This window comes from Anoplopoma fimbria, chromosome 16 (genome assembly GCF_027596085.1).
Source record: "Anoplopoma fimbria isolate UVic2021 breed Golden Eagle Sablefish chromosome 16, Afim_UVic_2022, whole genome shotgun sequence".
Taxonomy (NCBI): Eukaryota; Metazoa; Chordata; class Actinopteri; order Perciformes; family Anoplopomatidae; genus Anoplopoma; species Anoplopoma fimbria.
This window is the reverse complement of record NC_072464.1, coordinates 13415066-13439525: the sequence shown is the minus strand read 5'-3', so window position 1 is coordinate 13439525 and position 24460 is coordinate 13415066. Positions and strand designations below refer to the sequence as shown.

The 24460-nt window shown below is 38.1% G+C and overlaps 1 protein-coding gene across 2 annotated transcripts; it reads right to left on the bottom strand.

The window, feature by feature from the left end:
- stk39 (serine threonine kinase 39) lies at nt 1-24168 on the bottom strand. Of its 2 annotated transcripts, XM_054615228.1 has the most exons (18): nt 23941-24168; nt 21903-22015; nt 21489-21597; nt 20726-20864; nt 20295-20350; nt 19855-19964; nt 19508-19609; nt 18981-19114; nt 18788-18836; nt 17779-17844; nt 14172-14294; nt 13378-13407; nt 12899-12955; nt 11739-11800; nt 5065-5117; nt 4814-4882; nt 3407-3471; nt 1-1465 (listed from the first exon to the last, which is right to left on the bottom strand). In XM_054615228.1, exons 1-18 carry the CDS (start codon nt 24044-24046, stop codon nt 1391-1393), a joined length of 1518 nt encoding a protein of 505 aa, XP_054471203.1. In that variant the 5' UTR covers nt 24047-24168; the 3' UTR covers nt 1-1390. The 2 variants fall into 2 exon arrangements, with proteins under 2 accessions (XP_054471203.1, XP_054471204.1); XM_054615229.1 differs by lacking the exons at nt 12899-12955; nt 13378-13407.
- Nucleotides 24169-24460: the final 292 nt, after the last annotated feature.

Below are 24460 nucleotides of genomic sequence, written 5' to 3'. Positions count from 1 at the left end.
CTTTATTGTGGCTCTTCGTCAGAAATTTGACATCAGCTGATTACAGAGAGGGAACAGGGGGTAATATGCTGAAATGGGAAACATACTGTACATAGAAAACACAATAAATTACTTCATAATAAAGAATTAAGTAGAAGTTAATATTTACCATCTGGATACTTAAAAATAATTTAGAGCTGGACTTGTTTGGACAAACAAATGGCTTGTCACCCGTTCAATAGTTGCCTTTTGGTTTCATTCCCAGATGCATTGTCATACAGTACATTTCATGAACTACTACATTTTTGGGAACAAAGGGTTCTGTAGTGCAGCAGGACAGTGCAAGAAATTTAAACTGTTGTGTTTTTGTCAATTAACCTGTCATCTGAATACACGTCAACCAGAGCTGATTACATGACCGCAGGTTCTGTTATGTTTCATTTGTCTGATGACTAAAGCACACAAGTTAACTTGTCTCCAGGGGCTAAGCATCTGCTTGTTGGGTGCACACACTCAGCCCAAAAGTGCATTGTAGCTTGTCTCATTAAGTTAAAATACTTGACTTGAACTGAAATAGTAATCAGCAGTTTCTGCTTTTTGTGTAGTCTCACTCATTGTCTACTTTCTTAGGCACAGAAAAATGAACAAGGCACCTCTAACATTTTGAAGCATTAGCACTGTCAAGAGCAGCAAATTAAACACAGTAGCATCCAGGTCTCTTCTTTTTTTCCTGCACTCTCAATCCCATGGTTCCCTTTCTTGTCAGTGTAAAACAGGTCTTGACAAAGAAATACAACTCATTCTCTTTTTAGACATTCATTATGTTATTATGAAAATGTGCTTTTCCCCATAAATTAACTCAAACTTACATTCTGACAAAGACCTCAGGGAAACTTCAGAAATGAGTGCGTTTGTGAGATGCCAGTCAATTTGTTTTCACTATGGCAACAAAACAGCATGAGAAACATCATAAAAATACCTTCTCATTCCAATAAATAATGAGAGCTTTGCTGAACACAAAGGTAATGTGATGTAAAACAAGTAAAAGAAAAGAAGAAAAAAAACAAAAAAACATTCAAAGCTACATCTCAATCACCTTATGTCACCACCTGAGTACATCTTTAAGTTCCTGGGCTGTCTCCTGATCCCGCTTTGTGCGCTAGGCTGTGGAATGTTTTTAAGGTTAAAGGTCAGGGGACAGTAAGCAGGGAGGTTGGCGCTAAGGAGGTGCAGGTGGGGTGGTGGCGTAGCTTGGGCTCAGGGAAGGTGAAAGAGAGTGAGGGAGGAGGGGGTGTGAGTTCTCAGGTAGGGTGCTGGGGAAGATGTTGCAGGAAGTGATGGTGTGTTCCTCAGTCTGTCTGCCCTGAACTGTGTCCCCACTGTCTCACCTGCTTCAGGCATGAAGAGGGCATCAGCTAACACTTAGCTGTGCAAAGCCGATCAGCTTCACCTCGTCCGGGATCTCCGTGTCGTCGCAGCCAGAAGCCTGCATGAGGAGGAAGACGTGGTGAGAGTCAACGTTGCTACTTCGCATCCTGACACTCATCAACATCGACAAAGCTAATCCTGCAAAATCTCTGGAACCGTTTTGGTGTTACACCCTGGATTAATTAAGGGATTGAAACAACAGTAAGCTCATTATTTCCCAAAATGTGGATTTTTCAAACTCAACGGAAACAAATACAACAATGAATTGCTTGCACCGTCTTATGGCGTGTCCATATAGCCAAAGCCTGATTTATCTTTTTCCTCTCAAATGTGTATAATCTGCATCTGAAAATAATTGTATTATGACAGTGAGTGTGTTTTAATGCTGATAGGACCATCTGGCCAATAGCCAATCTGTTATAAGGTCAGTTTTTGTGCCATGTCAGCTGTTGTATAAAAATTGTAAATTAAACATTTTGAACTCTAAGTGCTTCGATCTATATATATCTGTACATTTATATCACTTATCATATATCACAGACTGTATGTATCATATAAACAATATGTGTTCTGTTTGTCAGGTAGTAGCATCTTATTGTCCATGATTTTGTAATAAAATGTTAAACAATCACTCATGGTTATAATGTTTAAACATGCTGGAACTATGTTCCACATAGGGTCCACATACTTTTTCATCCCTAAACTTACCAGCTCCCAGTGAAAAAGCACAATATTTATTTTATCAACAGTTCAACCTTCCAGCACCTGCATCTCACCCCAATTTAAGGCTGCCCAGATGCTATTCGCAGAGGCAATATTGAAGGTAGGGTGCATTTAGATCTGTCTAAGGAGGTTTTTATTTTTCATTCAGCTCTCCTCCTGTGGAAAAGCCAGTGTGAATGTGTGGCCTAACACCTACCAGCCTCTTGAAAATTCACACCTGATCGGGGAGAGACACTCATCTCTGTGGGGGACTGTGAGCTCTGCAGTTTTCTGATCAACATGGAGGGACTATTGCTCTAGTGCCACCCACACCATAAATTGCCTGCATAAAGTGTTATGAACAGTCACTGTGGCGGGTGTAATTATTCACACACCCTGGGTTTTGTTACACTGCACCCGTAACTCTTGGTTTAGCAAGGCACACTTAAGCCGCAGTGAGGATTTTACAATATCTGCAGTGGAGCAGGGTTAACATATGGAAATGGAAGCATGCCCATATATCTACATGTCGTGCCCCGTACGGCCCTCACTCTGCCTCTCCAGAGACTCATCCACCGGCAACACTCACTAGCTGCTGATGAGGCGAACATGGCAGAAAGGTCCTTTGTAAAGCACTGTGACCCAAAGCACAGATGGTGTTTACCCACAATTACAGAAAGGTCAATGAAACAGAATTCACATATTTTTAGTAAAATCCAAAATAATTTACATTGCGTTTTTTTATAGTCTTATGAAGGTGACATGCTCTTAGTCTTTGTCTCACTGTGTGTCTGAAAAAAGTGGAGTAAAACCTCTCTTCTGCAACGTTAGTACCAGGGAAAGCTATTGTAATCTAAAATCCTTATTTTGAAATTAAACGCATTGTGGATGGAGGTATTTTCTTCACCCAAGCAGTAAGCTTGGAGTTTTTTCCACATAATACTTCACTTCCTCATGCAAAGCTAACTATTAAATTGTTTTATCAAAAATACACCCAAACGCTTGCCTTTTTTGCTGTACATTGTCTGCATGCTATACTTTTCTCGGTTTAGTTCTGCTTATTTGTACAAAAATCAATTCCATTCAGAATCATGGAGGCTAAGAATTGCAACATCAACATTCATCAACTGAAAAATCTTCAGCAACAGATGTTGTTTCATGCTGAAGCCTTTCTAATAAATCCAGCTCTCACATTACTCACTTAACCTTTCATCAACAAGCTTTTTACTGTTTGACTTTGTCAACCAGGACAAACCGAGGAGGGTTGTCATCAGCCATCAATCAATTGGAAACTCACCAGCTTAAAGGTCAACACTTTGTAGGTAGTTGGGTCATCTACAATCTTCTGAAGGTTAGCAGCAACTGTAATGTAGAGGGAATACAATAACATTCTGTTTAAATAACATCAAACTAATTGTACAATATAAAGAGTACATTTCAGTACATGCTGTACAACAGAAAAAACAGACGTTTAGTGTCAATACCACAATAGAAAAATATGATATTTTAAACCAAATGCATTTATACTCTTTAATACATGGGCTAAAAAGGGATTAGTTAGATTCTGGCAAATGTTAACTGAATATGAGGAGGATTCTTTTGAAAATATTTCTAAACATTATAATAGACCAAAAAATAATTTTATACATACAAAATATTAAAGAATATTCATCCACTTTTGTCATGAGCAATTACAATGGAAAATGTAAAAATGCAATGGGCAATGGTATTAAATATCACAAGGGAAAGAAGAAATAACAGCTGGTACTAGGAATACAAATAACAGATCAACAGAACAAAAACTACCAATCCTTTTCTTGTAGAGAATTTATACAAGTAATACGAATTAATTACAAACCTTTATAATGCAAATATTAAACACATTTTGGTTAGAAATCTTCAAGTTTATAGAGGACTTTTCTTTTTAAACAGAAAAACTCTCTATTTAAAGCCAGAGCATATCTGCTTTTCAGAGAGACGGACTACTATGTTACTGGATATCTGACCACTCCCTGTAATAAGTATGTTCGCTCGGGCACACACACACACACACACACACACACACACACACACACACACACACACACACACACACACACACACATATACATATATATATGTATATGTATGTATATGTATGTATATACCACTCTTAAACTCTTAAATACAGGATCTCTGTCATCTAAAGCCAAACTAGTAAGTTATTAATTTAGAAAATGAATCCTCTCCCTCCAGTCCTATTAAAACTCCCCTGCTTCAAGGCGGTGGACAATAGGTGGAGTTTCAGCCATCTTCAACTCAAGCCTATTAATTAAGCCTAAGCTTAAACTAAATTATAACTTATAATATTGTTTGTCTATTGGGGTCGTTATTTTGTAATTTTTATAACATATTTTCTTTGTCATGAATTTAAGATTTGGAAGCAGACAGCTGCATATATTAACATCATACTGAAAAAGAATATTAATAAAAAAATAATTCCCATACCATTTTTAAGATGAAATTAATACAAAACAATACAAGTCATTTCTATCAATTTTAGCTATGTGAGGTTATGTGGACCTGCTAAATCAAATTATTTTGATAATGGCATATCTAGGAAAATGCTGATACTCTCTAAGTGATGCTTTTTTACGGTACATAGGTTTAGATAAGTACGTATTCAGGCAACACAATTTACCAGAACAAAGAGGTGTAACATTACCTATAACAACATCATGCCCGTTGACCAGGCCGGCCGAGAACAGTTCCTGTGAAACGCCATCAGCTGTGTCTGGTGAGGGAATAAAATGACAAATATCAGACCTGCATTCTAGCCGGTTATTGTGTTAGATATTAAATTAGATACTGCCAAGAGCACAAACACTGCCATTACCCACACAACAATTCCCAGTGCCTAAAGATGTTATCACAAGGGGAATAGCACATTTAAATCCATACAGGCAGAGCTCTTACCTCGCCCAGGAGTGAATTCAAACCGGATGTCATTAAGCTCCTTCCTAGAGTTCCTGAAAGAAGAGTCAGAAGGGTGTGATTGCACAAGTAGTTTCTAAAATGTCAGATAAATTTGTTTCAGCTCTGTCTATTAACAGTGGAGTTTCTGAGGGTCTCCTGTGTCAGCAAGGACAAGGAGCAACATATAAAGGAAGCAGAGACATGAGTGAATCTGCAGAACATTAGGAAACAGCTATGAGACAGGGGACCGGTGTAGACATGAAAATGACTTATGTGAACCCGCTGAACCTGCATTCAATGTTTGTTTGTTTTTGGCCACTTGGGGGCAGTGAAAACAAGCTGTAAACAGAACATTTACATACTATCATCAAATGGTCTAGTAAACATGCTGCTAACAATGGTATATTTACTCATCAAGCAGCAACAGTTGTGAGTGTGTTCACCTGACAAATGGTAGTCCAATATTTGCTCAACTTAAGATGCTGTTTTTGGAAAATATAATAATAACTGTTACATTTGTTTGCACCACTGTGTACACCAGCAAGTCACAATCTCTGTCTGTAGCACTCATAGGAGCGTAAATAGTGACCCAAAGTATGAAAAAAAAGAAAATCAATGCGCTGAAAGGCACTAAAACGCTCCGCAGAGATGATGTCACTACCAGCTACTCCTTTCACATCCCAGTCAGTTTGATCCATTGTTTGAAATAAATGTAAATCACCTTTTTCTACAATCATTAGGTAAATGAGTTGCCACAAAAATGTAATGGACATAATGCTAAATTTGAATTTTTCCTCACTTTGTAAAGACCATTCGGTCTACCAAAACAGAGCACCTGTGGGGAAGATGTGCTGTAGCACTGGATGAACAAACTAAAGAGAACGTGCAGAGGACATGTCTCATTGGTTTTCGTCATACTGAGCAGTATAAAGGTGACAGCTGTCTAATTGCTTTTTCCTGCATAAGTCACACCTGCTGCATCCTCTAAGATAAAAGAGTATATTAAAAATGTTGCTTATCTCAAAACTACTGCAACTTTGAGGTGGAACGTATCCTCAACCCTGGACTGCAGTAAAATGTAAAAAAACAGGAACGTATCAATCCAGCTTGCTTGATTGCATGAATGAAAGTGTCCCCTCCAGCCTCTTTGCAGCATCAGCTTGCATTAATTTGCATCACTTGCATTAAAAATCTGTCTTTAAAATTTGTGTGTGACGGGGGAGTAGCCGGTTGCTGATAAATGTAGCATGAGCAGTTCTGCTCAAAAGAAGTGTGGTTCATTTGGTTTGTAGACTGGTTGAATAAATCACACGGCCAGCCAACGACCCTACTTTCAGTTGAGATTAGGGCCATAATTCAAAAGATATATAAGCAAAGACATATCTGCATTAAGTTTGTTGGTAGAAAGTCTATACAACACAGTGGGAGCGAGAATTTACTATCATCTTAGCTGTGAGTCAACGTGACTTTTTTCAATTTTAGAGTTACATTAAAAAAAAAGCAAAGAAAAAAAGCAGAGCAGCAGTGGAGCAGATGGACGTAAACATCTATTTTCCCAGCAGAGGAAGCAGAGGGTGCACATTGCCATGGCTGTCAAGGCAACATGTATGTAAAGAGGATCAAAATCGTGCCCAAAATACATCATGCCTAAAATCTGCAATCCTTTTTAAATACAACTCTGAAGAGTAAATGTTTCTCTAGTTCAATAATAGTAAAATTTGCATTTCACCCACAAACCCCACTTTTAGATTTTGACACACGGTGAACCGGCTTGCTTATGTGAGATGACTGCATAATCCCACTGGACAATCAAAGGTTTATGACAAATTATTTTGAGTAAAAGAAGTACAGCGTGATCATACTGCTTTCTCACTACTAAACAGGTCTGTGATTTTAGGTAAAGGCTTCAATAAACATGTAATTGGCGAACATCATGGAGACTGGGAGAGAAATCTATTTAAATAGTCCCACATGTACACCAGGTAATGCTTGTCAATACATTACAGAGATGCCAAACTGGCTGTCACAGAGGAGCCAACTGGTATTTTCAGACAAGAAAAATAAATATATCACAGAAATGCAACACACAGATGCCCTAGAGTGTTGAAACTACATAGGTCTAATCCACATTTGATGTCACATTGACAGAGAGGCAAATTTCTTACACATACTGACAAAAGAGTTTATATAGAGAATCCACTGAAAAGTAACTAAAGCTCATTAGCACATCCCATGGCAGAAAGCATATGAAAAGGAAAAGTTCAGGCAACCAATTATATGTCCTAATTAGAGATTAAATCCAGGTTTTGTAGGAAACAATTAAGTGTGTTGAAACATCACGAGGAAAAGGGATACAACTAACCCTCACTGGTAAAGCTATACTTTCAAGGATCAATCATTTCCCTATATTTTCTACTATTATTCTACATGTATTTTATTGTTTATTGTTGAGCTTTCTGTTGTTTTATTGCCTTGCTTTTTCTGCTTTGTCTGTCAAAGCAATTTGTAAACTGTGTTTTTAAAGGTGATATATAAATAAGAATAAAGTTATGAAACCATGGTATTTGTTATTAATTATCAGTCTCTAGACTGTGTTCAGTCTCTAGACTCTCAATTATCTACTATTTTAGTGAAGAAAGATATGACAGATGAAACTAGTCAAGACATAACTAAACACAATGGGTGACATGACAGGATTAACACAACGGGCAAAAACAGATGGCAAAAGTAAGAAATAAGCAAAGGTTAGGTCTAAGGGTGGGGGGTGAGTGTATTAGAGGGTGATGGGCAGTCTGTTGTGTTGGATTCCTGTGAGTATGGTTTTATTTTTTTTAAAAAGGTGAATTTTCCTTGCAGGGGTTGACTATTGATATCCGAGGTCCAGCCATGTTATGATATTTTCTTTGTGTCCTATGTTCTATCTTTGTTTTTTCATTTGTTTTAATTTTACCTTTTCCTCTTAACTTTGATAATATCTTTGCTTATGCTGCGTGAGGCAGGGTTTTCCCTTCTTTAGCCGTCCCCAGGCACTGGAGAGGAAGTTGGCTGTCAGAGGTTAAATCCAGTTAATCAATTCTGACTGAACTAATTGTTACTGGATCCCTGAGGGTTGATAACCAATGAAGGATCATGGGCTTGTTATTGTACTAGCAGTGAGATGGCAGTTAGCTGTAAACCTCATATTAATGTATGACATTGCAGGCACTAATGTTTCTCGAAAATGTATCAGGAAGATATTCTGGAGCTACCATGACATTTGTCAAATTCTAGTTTCCCTATTATATTATTCTTTACTCTATGCTGCTGTAAGCCTGCAAATTTCCCCGCTGCGGGACTAATAAAGGATTATCTTATCTTATCTTATCTTATCTTATCTTATATAGAAGAACCTTTAGCAAACATGCAAATGTCACCTCCAGACTGAACTGCTCAGTAAAATCAGTTTGTATCTGTGCTATTTCGGCGATTTAAACTCCAGTGACAATGCACCAACAGCAAGCATATTATGCAAGTCTGAACTTCTCCTTCAAACTGCTGACAGGGCTCTTTTCAGGAGACCTCTGTGCCTTTGTAGAAAAAAAAAAAAAGATTGAATGAGTTCCAAGGAAAATGTTGACAAAAATCCAACCATGCTGCTGCTGTTCCCCCATTTCTGCTGCAGAGGGGATCATATTACCATAAATCCATGCTAATCAGCTAAACTCCCTTATTAGAAGAGAGAGGAGACCAACTAGCTGTTTATTTTGCCCTCTCAGATGCAATTATTTTAATGGATTCACTATTTCAATTTTGAATTTTTACAATTGGGGTTAACTGCTCTGACAACTGACAACCAGATCCAAATTTTATAAAACAGTTTAGTTTGAATTTAAATTGAGGCCTAGCAACATTGCTAGTGCTTTAACAGTGAATAAAAAATTTGAGTGAATTGCCTAGTTTTGGAGATATTGGCTGTTGAGATATCTACCTTCTCTCCAATATAACGGAACTATATAGCACTCGGCTTGTGGTGCTCAAGGCACCCAAGAAAATGGCAGAAGAAATTGAGAAATCTACTTCCCCTGTCTCTTTCTTTAGGCCATCAGGGGGCAACTCCTCTCATTGCAAAAAGACACGTAAAAGAATAGAAGTCTTTGAGAAAATTACCATATTTCTCACTTGATTTATTACTAAGGTAAACATGGAAACATTACATTATGGTCTCAATTGCTGCTTTCAAGTCTTCAATACAGCAGGATGTTCATTCAGTAAATTTTGGTCCAAATTAAAGGGAAATAGACAATATAGAAGGGAATGCTCAAGGGCGTGGCTACCTTGTGAATGACAGGTCCCTATCACTGCGTTGTCCGGTCTTGGAGTTAGTCTTAAAACGTTAACCCTTTCAAAGTGTGTTATCAGTTAATTTAAGTAAATTGTAACTGTTTTGGTTGCATAAAAATGTCTTATACAGTGCTTGGTTGTCATTAGTTCCACCCTCTCGTGTCTCTTCTAGTTGCAAAAAGCCGAGATGGAGAGCTGCACTAGTTCTAAAAATTGTTACATCCAGCAATAAAGTTGGCAACACTGACAGTCCGTCCCATAACTCCCCCAAAATGATTACTAGGTAAACATATCAAAATGACCGTAAACAACGAGCATGGCTATTGTTAATACTCACAGCTGTTCTGTAGCAGCTTGTGGAAGACTCCGAGCAATGAGTACATGGGTGGAATATGCACAGAAAGGCAGGCAGGTGGCAGGTCCAATTATTTATCAAGCAAAATAAAATTATTGGACAGGCAAGTTCTCTGACAGCAGATATCAGATTACCCTTTTTTTTTATGTCAGAGCTTTTTGATTTACCTCTTGTTCTGCCCCCAAAATATAGGAACACAGCCAAAGAAGATCCAGAAATATGATGCAGACGCTCATCTTATAATACCGTCTGTGCTGATTCCCTTTATAACATACCCGCAAAAAAGAATCTCTCAACAATAAAGAAAAGTCAATATTCTCTTCAAGAAACATTTCTTCAATCAAAAACAAGTAGCTCAGAACCTGTTCCCTTGCCATTATCCCAAAGTTCCCATAAAAAATAAAGCAGAATGCTCTTAAAAGGACTCATTCTAAGTCAGCATCTGTTGTTCAGATGGATATAACTTTTTTCTTGCAGGATAAATTGTTCACTAAGAGAGTCTTGATATTGATATGTCATTCATCCTTTCAAAAGTGTTTTTGTATCTCGCTGCGACATCAAATATTATGTAATGTTCTGTCAAGTGTATTTTTTTCTAGATAATAGGAATATGAAGTATTATAGAAAAATCCTATCTTTAACACATCCCCTATGTCATACTGGAGAGCATGTCAAAGAAGACTGTATACTGAAAGGCCTTGGTAATCCACCAGGGCATATATTAGCATTTTAATATATTTTCCGAGAAAGAATGTACTCAAGCTTCATGGCTTTACATCTAAGAAAGCATCTGTCACATGTCTGCATCTCTAATACTGAACATTCCATCTGACAGACCAGAGAGATGACCTGTCAGCCTAATGCCGGGATTATATTAGATCCAGTGAATTCTCTGTAGAAATTAATTCATTTTTCCATCCAACTCTGCTTTGACACCTTTTTACAAGCTGATTCTGATGTTAACAGCAAAATAGTATTTTTTTTTCATTTAATAAGAGCTGCAATGAGAGTTTAGGTTATAGTTGTAGTAACTGATATGACCATATCTAATTTGCATCTTGTGTTGAACTATAAAACCCACAGATTGAGCAAACATCACTGAATCTATGGATAAATTGTGAAATTAAGGAACTTAAAAAGACCAAACCATAAATACTGACAATTCATTTTAATCACCAGCTTAAAATAATGGCTCTTCACCAGCCACCAAACAGTTAGCTGCCCCCTGTTGCATGCCTGCAGAGTGTGCTTAACCATGAGTGTGCTTTGTGACGAGCTCATCGGGGAACTACAGGCAACGCTATTGTCAAAAAAAGCCCCATTGTCTGTGTTGCATCCCTTAAAATGTCCTCATTCTTTCTCTGTTGGTGTTCTGTATGACTACTAAGATTAAGTAAGATAGGCAAATTAATGTAGGTGATATACAGGTATTTTATTTGTAATAAGTACATTCTCCTTGCATCCCCTTGTTACATATATTAACCTGACAGGGTGCTAAGTTTTGTTGTTTTCCAACAGGACGCGTCTACGTTGATCATTCTGAGGCCACATCACAAGCCTCCAAATTGCCATTATAATATATTCATGAACAGCATCGTCTGGGATACTAAAGCAAGAGCTGCTGTGAAAGGAGGAAAGCAGATTGGGGAGCAAAGCCAGAAAACCAATGGAGTGTAACCCACTCCTCCCTACGACACAACCGGTGAGGCAAAGGGAGATGAAAGGATCCATGACAATGCCTCATCCCCTCCCTAGCAGGCAAAGATCATTAGGTCTATTAATGGCCTGCATGTTTACGACTAAGCAAAGTGATGATGCATCCAAAAACATAATAAGTCATTTTCTGCATTCCAGCTTTTACTCCACAGAAACAGTGATTTAAAAGTGCTATATAGGACTGTTTCGCCATGAGTGATCCAAATCAAGATTTTCTTAAGATTGACTTGTGTATCAACCGGTGATTGAGAAAAAATGATCTGAAAAGAAATATCTGTCTCACCTTAGCCGTAGCACCATGTTCACAGCACCTTCAACGTAGGTTGTATTCCCATATGGTTCAACCTGCATGAGAAAACATCTGATGATGAGGCCGTCTATGGGGCACAACAACGTACTTAGAGATCAGACTCACAAAAACATTTCAAATGGAAAAGAGAAAGAAGCTTTGTGCACAGCTTGTACTGCATAGCAGGAGGTTCTGCAAGATGAAAACTTTGTCTGAAAAAATAAAGTGGCCGCAACATTCAGCCCATGTTGTTTACTTTTTCTGAAAAATGTCTCCTGATTTTCGCTGCTGCAGGAGAAGTTGTATGGGAGAAGAAAAGGAACAATCATGAGGAATGCAGCTATCTGACGTTTTCTCACTCCTGATAGCGATACCTGGGCTTTGGATATTGGCCGATACCGAGTACCGGTCTGATACCAGTGTTTCATTCAGAAGCTGTATGCCTCACTGTGAGGAAAACTGAGATCATTCTTTTATGAGTGAGGCAACACCAGGCTAGACTTTAACATTGCTTTCCTAACTTTGTAAAACAAAATGTAACAAATAAATACGTAGATATAAGTGTACTGAATTGTTATTTATTAAGATAACGGTATCCATACTAGATCAGCCTACTGTCACCAATACTCAATCCAGCTAAGTATTGTTACATCTTTACAATACACAAAATTGTATTGTGTAATATCCATCACTGTTATCAATACCATATTCCTAATTGTCTCTTTGTTTTGGCAAAGAATGGACTTTAGGGGGAAGAAATGACTTCTTAGTATCTGTGAGTGTTAATTCCTGACTAGAGAACCAGACTACACTTCAAACGGCTTTGGCTTCTTTTCAAAATGACAATGGTCTTAGAGAATGGGTTTGAATAGCACTGAGTTTTCAGATGAGATACACCCAGACACTGAGCTAGCACTGTCAGCCAGAGAGCCATTTACTCTGAGATATTACTGCCGAGAGCATCCCTCCAGGAGACCAAGATTCAAACATGTACACACGCACATATTCGCCTAGCTAGACGCGTGCACAGACAGTCACACACATGTACGGTGCAGTATTCACACCCATGGATGTTCACAAGCACACACAGACAATCACTGTGGCATCAAGGTCATTGAATCATGACAAATTAGTGCTGCTGCTGAATCCCTCACCTGGGGATGCTGAATAGACAACCCTTCAATAGGGACATTGTTGGCATTCTCCTCATTCTAGGAGGAACAAAATGAGAGGCATAATTGTGAAACTGCTATTACATCCTTTGGTAAAATTAAATTTTAAATTAAAAATAAATTATTATACATATATAGAATTTATTTTGACACGAGAGTCATCTCATAACAACCAATGAGGAGCAATTTGTTGGCTTTGTCACTGCTTTGTTTAAACTGCATAAAAATGCGTGTGGTGAAATAAACATTCGTAATTGAGTTCATTATTCTTACACAAGCTTCAGCCAAAGTAGGCAATTTAATCGCATTTACAAATATACCCTTCTGCCAAGATATGAAGTTATACAGCAGCAGAAAGGATAAGGCTTATTTGTCTACATGACCTTTCACTAAAATAACAAAAAAAGGTATTTATATTTTTAATTGCATTTTAAAATCGGTTTATGAGAGAGCTAACTTACGTCTTTGGCCTCATCTCTGACCCTTCGTGACTGGAGGGAAAAATCAAACACACATTTATATTTTCATATCACACTGCAATAATAATGATTTATTTCCTTGTTTCAGTTTCTCAAAGGACAAACATCTTGTAATGTACAACTTAGTTTTCATATATCTGTTTCTCCATCTTTCAGTCCAAAACTATTTTTCACTTTTCCGAAAAAAAGAACTTAACAACTGCTTAAAAGAAACAAGCCTGTGATCGATGGAAGGGAAACTAAAAACACATCCTTGTAAAATACGATCATCAACACCTTAAATCATCTTAAATCACAACGTCTGGTAACATATGATTCGTTGCATCATACATTAAAGCTCAGGATCTTAATCAAAGGGCTCTTTGATCATGGCTGCCTACTTCCTCCTGCCTCAAATCCTTGCAGCTTTTTCCCAGCTCATTACAGCAACCTTTTGACAGCCTCTCAGAGATAAGCCATCTGCTATCCAAAAAACACTGACTGATCAGGGAGGGAAGGAATGTGCAGGGTCAATGACAGAGAGGGGAGGCTACATGTGCGTCTGATCTACAGGTTAGACATGCAACAATACGTAAATAACTCAAAGTCTGAATATCAAGGTGCATGTAGTTTTGGTACAATGACAAATTAAGCTGAATCTAAAAGATAATCTTGATGATGAATGTGTTGTAAAACTTAATAACACTTAACACTTAATAACAGATAAATATGAGTATTGTGACTAAATATGAAATAACAAACACTCCTGAGTCTGGCCTTTGTGCAGTCCCACTCACCCTGTCCTGATTCACCGCTGCCTTGCCCTCCTCGCTGCTCTCATCCAGCTCGTCGTCGCTCCACTCCCAGTCTCCATCTTCTGTCTTGTGCAGGTGGCCACTGGAGCCTGGGACTCTCCTCACCTGGACCATGACACACAGCCAGCACACTTAATGACGTCACTCATAGCTTTTTAATTGAACACATATGTACATTGTGGTTTACCCATGATTCTCGTAGGTTTTACAAGCCTTTAAATTTAGAGCACTGGAAACCCTGTGATGAGCTGATGTATCCTAAAGGATCCCCTCCCTGAGAGAAACAACTTGCAACCCCAGCTGCATGTTTGTGACATTAAAATGAAATTTACAAAGCCACATTCAACTCACTCAGCCTGTTTAATAAATCTGCCTGCAACATATTGCTGACACCAAAACATCTGCCCAGTTTTTCATTATTAGTAAATACCAAATGATGTATTTCTTACAAAAAATGCTCTTGTTATAGCAACATAACACTTTACCTTTTTATATCAGAATCAGAAAACATTATTGTTATTTCACAAAATCTACAAATATTATTGAAAAAAACCTTTAACGTTGTAACACGATAAATGACTAGCCTACATCTGTAAAGATAAAGTGTTCTGTTAACAAAAAAGTTTATTTTACAAAATGAAATAATTTGTTATGTAGTAAAAGAAAAAAAATCTCATGAAACATGAAACATATTGTAGGTTGTACATACTATTGGCTCACTTTCAAAGGTTACTGGTATGAATGTCATCACAACATTGGTGCAAAACTGCTCAGTACCACAAGTAAGTGGTAAAGTAAGTAATTGCATCAGTTAGTAGGCTGAGCTTGGGTACAGCACATTAGTATAGCACAGTGAATGGGAAGAAAAGTATGATTTTGTTAAACACCAGTAGTAATATGACTTTGAATGTTACCAGGATAGAGCGGGTAAGTATTGCAGAGTCATTGGTAAAGCCTGTAATTTGATGCAGCTCTACAGTCTGGAGGAGTATGAAAGGCGAGAAACACGTGACTAATCTATCAGTATGAGGTAAGATATGAGCGCACCAGTGTTAAAGAAAAGAGAACACATATGTAACTATAAGCCACACTAGCGCCAGGGTATATAATGCCCCAGCGTTAAACTCAGTTAAAGTTAAAGAAGCACTAACTCCCCCGTGCTGTCAGGTTATTTTTCCAAATCAGACATAGAGCCAAGGTTCCCCCAGTCCTGCTCAGGGTCCTTGAGCAAAGCAGACACAGATCCATGCACCCAGCAGCCATACGTGATCACCTGACCGACACCAAACATTCAGCTAACAAAATCATCACACTGTAAACGTATGTAAATGTATTTGAGTGTGAATAGAAGCATTGTTCAGAATGTGAAAGTGTTGGTAATAGCTGATATCAGGATTTGCAGAGAACAATAACTGATGATAAGTGATGCACCTTCAGGTAATGTGCCCTGAATTTGAAATGAAGCTTCAAAAAGGCATCCATACAAACGTAATCAGTAGGATTCCATAATGATTTGTACACTGGACCATACATTTGGACTCAATATCAATCCTTTTATGTGTTCAAACTTTTCATTAGGTAACAAATCATTGATTCAAGCCCACATCTAGAGATCTCTAATCTCTAAACAATAAAGACTGTATTGTGGGTCAGGGTGCCCTCTGCTGGTTACTCCACTCACATGTACCTACAGTTCATAACTCCATATATAATTGTTCTGAATATAATCGTTTTTTACATTCATATTTAAAATAGAGGGCAATAAGAGAATATTTCCTTTATTCCTCATGACCTTCTGAGTTTCTCCCTCCTTTTCATATAAGTATTCATTTCAAATTACTTTGATGGTGACAGCTGACCGGAGGATCTGCCATCTCCTTTTCATTCACTAGGGTATGTTCAAGGTTAAGTTGGGTCCCATTTAAAGAGTATGGTTTTAAATCAGCAGTCTGGCTTTAAAGCAGGGTTTCTACCAAGCAGTCCAGTCCAGTCCAGTTCAGTTAGTTAAACATTCAAATGATTATGTTCATGTTTCCATTAGCAAAAAAAAGAAAGTTGTGGATAGTACTTGGTACCTGCACTAGTGATGGATTTTTTTTAATACCTGCACCCACCGAAACTTTAATAAAAGACAAACTGCACTGCCCAACCTGCAAAAATTCACGTTAATAAATCACTCGAAAAACACCCAACCCGCAAAGAGCGAAGTTTATGCATTATAGTAGCAAAAATTATCCGGACTAAGGACAGAAAGCTGCAGCCTGTGTGTGTGTGCGCCACGCATATGTATCGTCTCTTAATTCAACATAGTACTTGTTTTGTGGGAGTAGAATTGCATGTGTTTTCAACACAAAACAAAAAACTACAGGAACAGAACAAGAACACCAAGGAAAATAGGTGAAAAAGAGGCAGTTCAAATAGATCGAGCAAGTTTGGGAGTAGCTGGACAAGATTTTAGGATAGAGAGACAATGGTATTCTTGATATAAAGAGGTCAGAGGTGTTTCTGCAGTGTTGCTCTTCTCTGCCAGCTTTGGGGGATGTTCGCTGAATGAATAATGTAGATGACTCCGTAGGTCAAATCAGCACAAAACAACAAGGACACCGGCTCTGTGGCTCCTACATTTCATCCACAGAAGCTATCAAGTGAACAAGACATGGCTGTATTTACTGTGCATGCTGTCTATTTTACACTTTTAACAGTACTCCACGCATAAAAATAAAGTGTATTAAAAACAGTAATAACGTTACGTAAACATTTTACATCCAATCATACATTATTTGCTTCAGAGATGTAAATACAGTCTAAATTATAGTGTATTTAACACACTGTATTGACACAAACTTAATAAATTAGCAATAAGTGCCTTTCCATTCATTGTAGTGACCGCTAACAATGCCTTTAGTTACCACTTCACCTCTACAACAAACCTCAACAACCTTGTGCCACTCCCACAACAGTTGCCTCCCTCTTTATTGACACCCTGTCCTGTCTGTGCGGAGCATTAACGTCATACACAGTAGGAGCCCTGCTATCCACTATGCCCTCCATTTACTCCCGAGCAGTCAGTGAATTTCCACCCCTCCACGTGGCCGCTCTGCCTTCCGGCGATCGCCCTCTGTTCCCATTTCCGTCCTGGGCATCCAGGCAGAGTGATATGTGAAGCCAATATCAGCTGTGCCTGAAAAAACTGCACTTCCTCCAATTAAACTGTGACCAGTGGGCAACCGAGAAAGTAACCTGAACAATAAAGTGCTCCTTTGTGTTACCTCATGTTATCAATTCCTTTAATCCCGTTTGTCTTTTAGTGTGCCACATACAGAGAGCTGCACTGAGAGCTACTGATGCAAGATGTCAGTACATCTCTGCTGTTTGACTCTGCTGCTGCAGTGGCCCATATTTTTACATAATCTACGCAACACTTTCGGCATAAAGTGTTTAAGGTACTGAAGTGAGTCAGTGCGTAGCTTATGTTGACTGTAAATGCAACACTCGGGTGGACTTCAGTTGATCCCAGCACTCTGACATAATTTGTTCATGTTTAGTCAATAACAGTGTAATTTTACAGGGACTGTTTGTGCAAACATACCTTCTTCGCTCTTTGGGAAATCTTTGGTGCGCGACACAAAAGCTTTTCGATCAAATATTCTTTGTTCTGCAAGAGAAAAATCAAAATACAAATCAATTCTCATTATTAAAATAAGTGAATTGACAGATGATATGAATCAAAAACCTAATGATGAGTCACAAAAAAAAAAGTATTCTGTTTTGACGTATATTTGCCTTGACGTTTAAATGGTGTATGAATGTTTGAAGGTTAAGTTATCTCTTTGAAATGATAAAAGTAAGACCAGTGATTAAAACTGTTTGAATGGAAACAATACGGTGAGGTTCCAGTACATGTTCCTGCTAAATCCTAGATGATACAGATGATTAATGTATTTTGCATTGCTGATTCTCAGCTTTTGAAAAACTTTTCCTGCCCCTGAACTAGGACATCAGGGCACTCGTGTAAATCATTATGTTCGATTATTGACAAAGACTAGACAATATGTTCACACCACAAGCGGCGATAGCAACAAAACGGCCAAGCGTGACAAGCTACATTTTCAGCAAGTCGCCTCTGAACACCTCGGACAGAACGACATAGGGTGAAACAAAAACATATGATTGTTTGACGCTTCACCACTTTCTTGAAGCACTGAAAAAAATTGAGGGCAGCTCAACTTTGATTTGGAGCGTCACGCCCGTCACACAGCGTCAAGTGTCGCGCTTCAGTTTGTAGCTTCATGTCACCAGCTTCCATTTAAAATGACCTGTAGCCCGTTGATATGTCGCTTGTATTGCATCCACAGCAAAAAAATAAAAAAAAATAGAATTGATGGAAAGATTTAAGTTTCCTTTTTCCATTATTATTTCTGCAATAGTATATGTTGACAAACACAGTGTCCTTGTGGACTTTTTATACTGTATGTTGGCTGATGTATCAAAGTAAGAAAAAAACTTCAACATACAGGGCTGAATCATTATTGGAGTTGGAATGAGTCCTTAAGCATAATAACAAAAAAGAAATATGCAAAAATGGATAAAACAAATACCTTGGCCTTTTGGAAGAATTTGCACTTCAAAAGCTCTGCGGCTGTAGGCCTAAAGTTAGAAAAAGTACACTGTTGAGAATACGTCAAAACACAGCACTCTCTGAATGTTAATCAGGTGCTTTTATTGATCACACATTGCATCAGCTCTCTTCACTGAAATCATTTGGTTGATATATAGGAAAGGGGTGCTAACCTTTTGGCAGGATCCTTCTGAAGGCACATAGTTATTAGCTTTCTAAACGATTTGCCGTATCTTTTTAGCGCTTCCTTGTCTTCTACACCCGTCTCTAGAGAAGGTGGATCATTCTGTAGGGTAAGCATTAAAACCTAAAAGACAAAAAGAAAATGTTATAAAACGCCCTCACATTTCAACAGCAACACAAATATTGTCGATGAGGAAAATAAACTCAGAGCAGGAAACTGTAGACATTTTTTTTGTGGAAAAGTAAAAGCAACGGGTTCATTTAGCTAAAAGATTGATTAGTTGTTAAGTTTCCCAATTTAAGACAAAAGCAGAAAGTCCGAAGAAGTCTTCCCAGGTTTTTTACTTGCTAATGTTGATTAAACAAGTTGGTTTAAAGGAAAGTTTAGTAAGCCATGAGTTCATTGGCACTGCTTTCTTCTTTCCTTTGAGAGTGCTGGTGAAAGCCTGATAAATAGCTGTGATTAGGACACCACATTGATTAAATGACTCCCTATAATAACATCCAGAACACTCACCTTCATGGGAGGGTAGCGATGATAGGGTGCAGAGCCGGTTGCTAACTCTATGGCTGTAATTCCAAAGCTCCATATATCTGCTTTGAAATCGTAGCCTCGAACCTGTGTGTATAGAATTACAATAGTCTGTGATATCAAATACACTTAAATCTCTAGGACTTTATGTTGGTCGTAACTTTAAGGGCTTGTGTGTAAAAATATCATCAGCTAATAGCATTACATCAAGAAAATGGATTAGCGCAAAGCGTAGCAGAATTAGGCTCAAGCAAACACATTTTGAATGAGATATGATGAACTGTGTGACGTCACCAGCAGCTGCCTTTTTGTACGGATAGAGATAGACTCACCTGTTCCATCACCTCCGGCGCCATCCAACAAGGCGTGCCAACAAAGGTCTTTCGCACTTTGTTTCTAGTCATATCCCCCCCTGTGGCTAGGAATGCGCTTACTCCAAAATCTGAAAATATAGATAAACAGCCAATGCAGCGTTCATACCTGAATTAAACGAGTTTGTCAAAATGAACACCGATGCAGTCAAGGGGTTTTGATCAAACATAAAAAAGACAATATATATATATATATATATATATATATATATATATATATATATATATATGTCAAACTACCTTTATGTGTGACAGGTAAAGTAATCTACATATGCATCACCTTCTTCATGTATTCTTACAATCTGTGAACTCAGTTCCATCTTCTAGGCAATCATGCTTTTAATTTTTTTATTTTAAAGAAAACAGCATAACAGAGTACAACAGTAGTATGTTCAACACACCTGCAATCTGAACAGATCCATCTTCTCCCAGTAGTATGTTCCCAGCTTTTACATCCCTGAGGTTAGCAAAACACAAACACAGTCAAACAACAAAGTCATGTGGAGCAGCATTGATTCTTCCGTTCGTGTAAACCAGTCCCACCACAGCCCACCACCATCTGGAACTCTGCCCAAGGGGGCTGAAAGCAGTTTAAACCTGCCTCTCAGTGACCTTGAAATACAGAGAACTCAGAGAACACAACGGCTGCACTGGTGCCAATAAATATAATGAACTGATTTGTTTTAAGTTTACACTAAGTTTTTTGTTTATACATTATATACATTTGTACATTTTCAACTGGGATTGTTATTGCTAAATTGTCTTACATCAGTTTCTTAATTCTTACAATAAACTACTCAAAATCAAAAAAGTTAAATGTTAAAAGTGTTACCGGTGAATCTGTCCATTTCTGTGCAGATAGTCCAGGCCCTCGAGGACTTCTTTTAATATTGTGGCAATGATAGGCTCATCGAGCGCTCGATTTCTGTCCTCTTCTTTGTTTGTGTGCTTAATTATATCCAGCATAGAGCCTAAAAAAGACACCACAGAACAACAAAACATTTAGTACATTTTTACATATTAATGACAAACACAAATCAAATCAAATAATCAATATCACGGCACAATTTATTCAGCTCCTGTTAATTGTTTGTTGTCCTTTAGACGGTAAAACATAATAGGCAGTAGATTAAAGTGGGTAACATCACTGCTGTAATTCCTTCATGTGACTATTTACAATAACATGCAACCAAGACTGAGCTACTGCTTCTTTATAACTATAATAACGGCAGTCTAAATATTGTGCTGAAAGAATACTTTTTTAAGATTTAGATCTGAGGTTTTTTAGGATATATAATGGGACCTAGTGGTTAAATACTGAATATTGATTATTTTATGCAAGAAAAAAGCAAAACTTTTCAACAATCGTTTGAATCATAAATATATTATTGTAATAGAACGTAGTGAAAAGACAATTAGTATACCGGATATGCAATATTTCTCATTTGAGACAACAACAGTATAAGTGAGTTATAACCCAGACAGCTGTTATATTGTTATGAGCAGATCAAAGCACAAACATCTATTATCATTACATTCACTGAGCTTTTCATGTGTTATCCAGCCGGAGGTAGGGTTTGGCCGCAGAAGCTTACCTCCACTCAGAAGCTTCATGACTAACCAAAGTTCGTCCTTCACTACAAAGGAGGTGTAGTAAGTGACAACATTGGGATGGTAGCACTGGCTCATTGCCTGGATTTCTTTCTATTGTGAGTGAGAAACAACAGGATGACATGTTAAATGGTGTTAATATGGACAGATGTTAATGAACTTGTACTTAAATCATATGTATTTTGTTTGTAACAATCTAAAAGAAGCCATAGCAATGGGACAACATAGTATACAACCTTGCAGCAAATGATTAGGTATTAAAATCTCTGAGGTGTATTAATGAATATCGTTATTCAGACTTAAACAGAACATGTATTAGAGGAAAAGTAGCAGTACAGCATGAGACAGTGATACAAAAACACTCACTTCGAAAATAAGCCTGTATTTATTGTACTCACCAATAACTCATCCATGCTGGTCTGGCATTTTTCCAGGTTTATTCTCTTTATGGCGACACGCTCCTGTCTGGGGGTACAGAGGGCTGCCTGCACCACAGCTGTGGCCCCGCTGCCTGGAATCACAGGCACAACAGAGTACAGACAAATTAGACCGGAGCAAAGAGGGACTCCCAGCACACACACACACACACAGCTGGAGACGTATTATCTCTTAACTCTTAAATTCAGCGTCACTCTGTGGCTTTCTGGTATTCGTCTGGCCCTCTGTTCCTCAGGTTTTGTGTTTATGTTATGGTATTCGTCTTACATGGGTGCTGGCTGACAATGACGCAAGCTGACTTTGAGAACAGCACTTTTTTTTCTGCAATGTGATGGGTTGTTTATTTGGTTCATTACAAATCAGACCATGCTGGAGTAGTGAACTTGTTCACACAAAGAAGCTGTGACACACAACATATTGCCTTCCAACTGTTAGCGGTAGATAACACATGAGATCTGACTGCTTAGAAGTTGATTATGAGAACAGAGAGGGGGCTCTCACCAACTCATCACAGTCAGCAGCACACAGCTGGGGCGCTACTTCTTATCAGTAATGATATGACTTGTTAGCACATCTGCACTGTGCAGGCTTGTGCCAAAAATATTCAGGCAACTTCCTTTTGTGTTTTTTCAGTACATTTCAGATTTTCATCGTGGGTATATTTAGAAATTAATATTTCTAAAAGATAAACTATTCATGATAAGACTGGAATTGAGCATTCTATGATTTATGGACGGACACATAACTTTTTTAAACTCCGAAAAAGTTGGATTACAAAAAAGAAAATACAAAAGAAAATACTACAGTAGGCTATATATAACTATTTCATAACTATAATTTCATAAATCTACAGGCACGTCCACAGTCTCCCGAGTAATACTGACACATACACACAACCACAAGGTCAACCATGATAACAACATGCATTGAACACATAGAGACTATATATTGTCAAATTAGTTTATACTAGCTATGTATATAAACCAGGTTTAACAAGTGATTGTGTGTGTGTAAATTCACTCTGTCTTTGACTCATGGCTTTTGTGATTGTAAGAGCTTTAACAATAAGACAATTAATCAAGTATAGAAAATGAATCGCCAACAATTAGGGTAAAGGTCAGTAAGCTAAAAATCATAAAATGTGTTTGTTGCAGCTTCTCCAATGTAAGGACTTCCAGCTTTTCTCTGTTTTGTCTCTGTATGATTGTGAATTTAATGTATTTTTTTAGACTGTTGATCGGACATAAAAGGCACATTTTAGGACATCCCTCTTCGGCTGTGACAAAATATGATGGGTATTTTTTACCTTTTTTAAACATTAAACAGACTAAATGATACATGTATAATATATATATATATATATATATATATATATATATATATATATAAAACAAAAATGATAGTTAGTTACAGCCCTGCTACAAGTCAAGTCACTCACTTTTCATTTAGGTTTAACTCAAAGTTCTAGTGATGTTTAAATACTTTTTTCCACTATTATAACAATCACTATTAAGATCATAAACATTATCAGCTGTCTCATTATAATCCTATAGTACACATGTTACATTTGAATCAGTGCCCACTTGTCTTGATTGATAGGATAGGCTATTTCATTCAGTTTAAGTGCCATCACAGATAACACAAATGAAACAACACACTGAGGGCTTTACCCAGCATCTGTGATTTTTTTTTTTTTTTTACTAATGGCTAATAAACTGGACACGTGCCATAAACCGACATCTAACCTGAGATATCGCACTTAAGGGAAAGTGACATTACATTTCACTTCTCACACACACACTCACACACACACAGCTGATGCAGACCGCAAGTCTCTCAGCGTGCATGTTAACATCCGCATTGCAAAGCATTGTAGGAGGCTACTGAACATGCAGAGGAAGGGTAAAAAAAAAAAAGCCGGTAGGCCCCTCATCTTCATCCTCCGCGGAATGCCTCCCCGTGATCATTAAACCCTGCATCTCATCCCCGGGTACTAACCTATGACTTCCTGCAGCTCGTACGACTCCCTGGTAATTGGCCAGCTGGTTGACAGCGCTGGTTGCGGCTGGAGGACAGCAGCCGGAGCTTCGCCTTGATCCGCCATGATGATGATGGTTCTGCGCTACTTAGACGCCTCTCTCACAGACAGACAGAGAGAGTGAGAGAGAGAGAGGGAGGGAGAGAGACAGAGAGAGAGAAAGAGAGAGAGAGACAGGGAGAGTCAAATTTGACCTCACCTCCTCAGAACAAGTGTCATCTGGCGGCTGCAGCGCGATGAGAGACGCAACCCGGAAAATAACGGACCGTGCTCATGCGTGCGCACACACACGCACACACCGCAACGCTGCCGTACCGGTGACATGCGGGTTCATTTCTCAATGACTCAATACCATCTAGACTGCATGCTCAACACACACACAGAAGGACTTAGATTGGAGTAAATATATAATATAATATGATTTTAGGAGACTTCAAAGGCATCCTGATTTTAATTAAATAAATTAAAAAAATTCAGTGA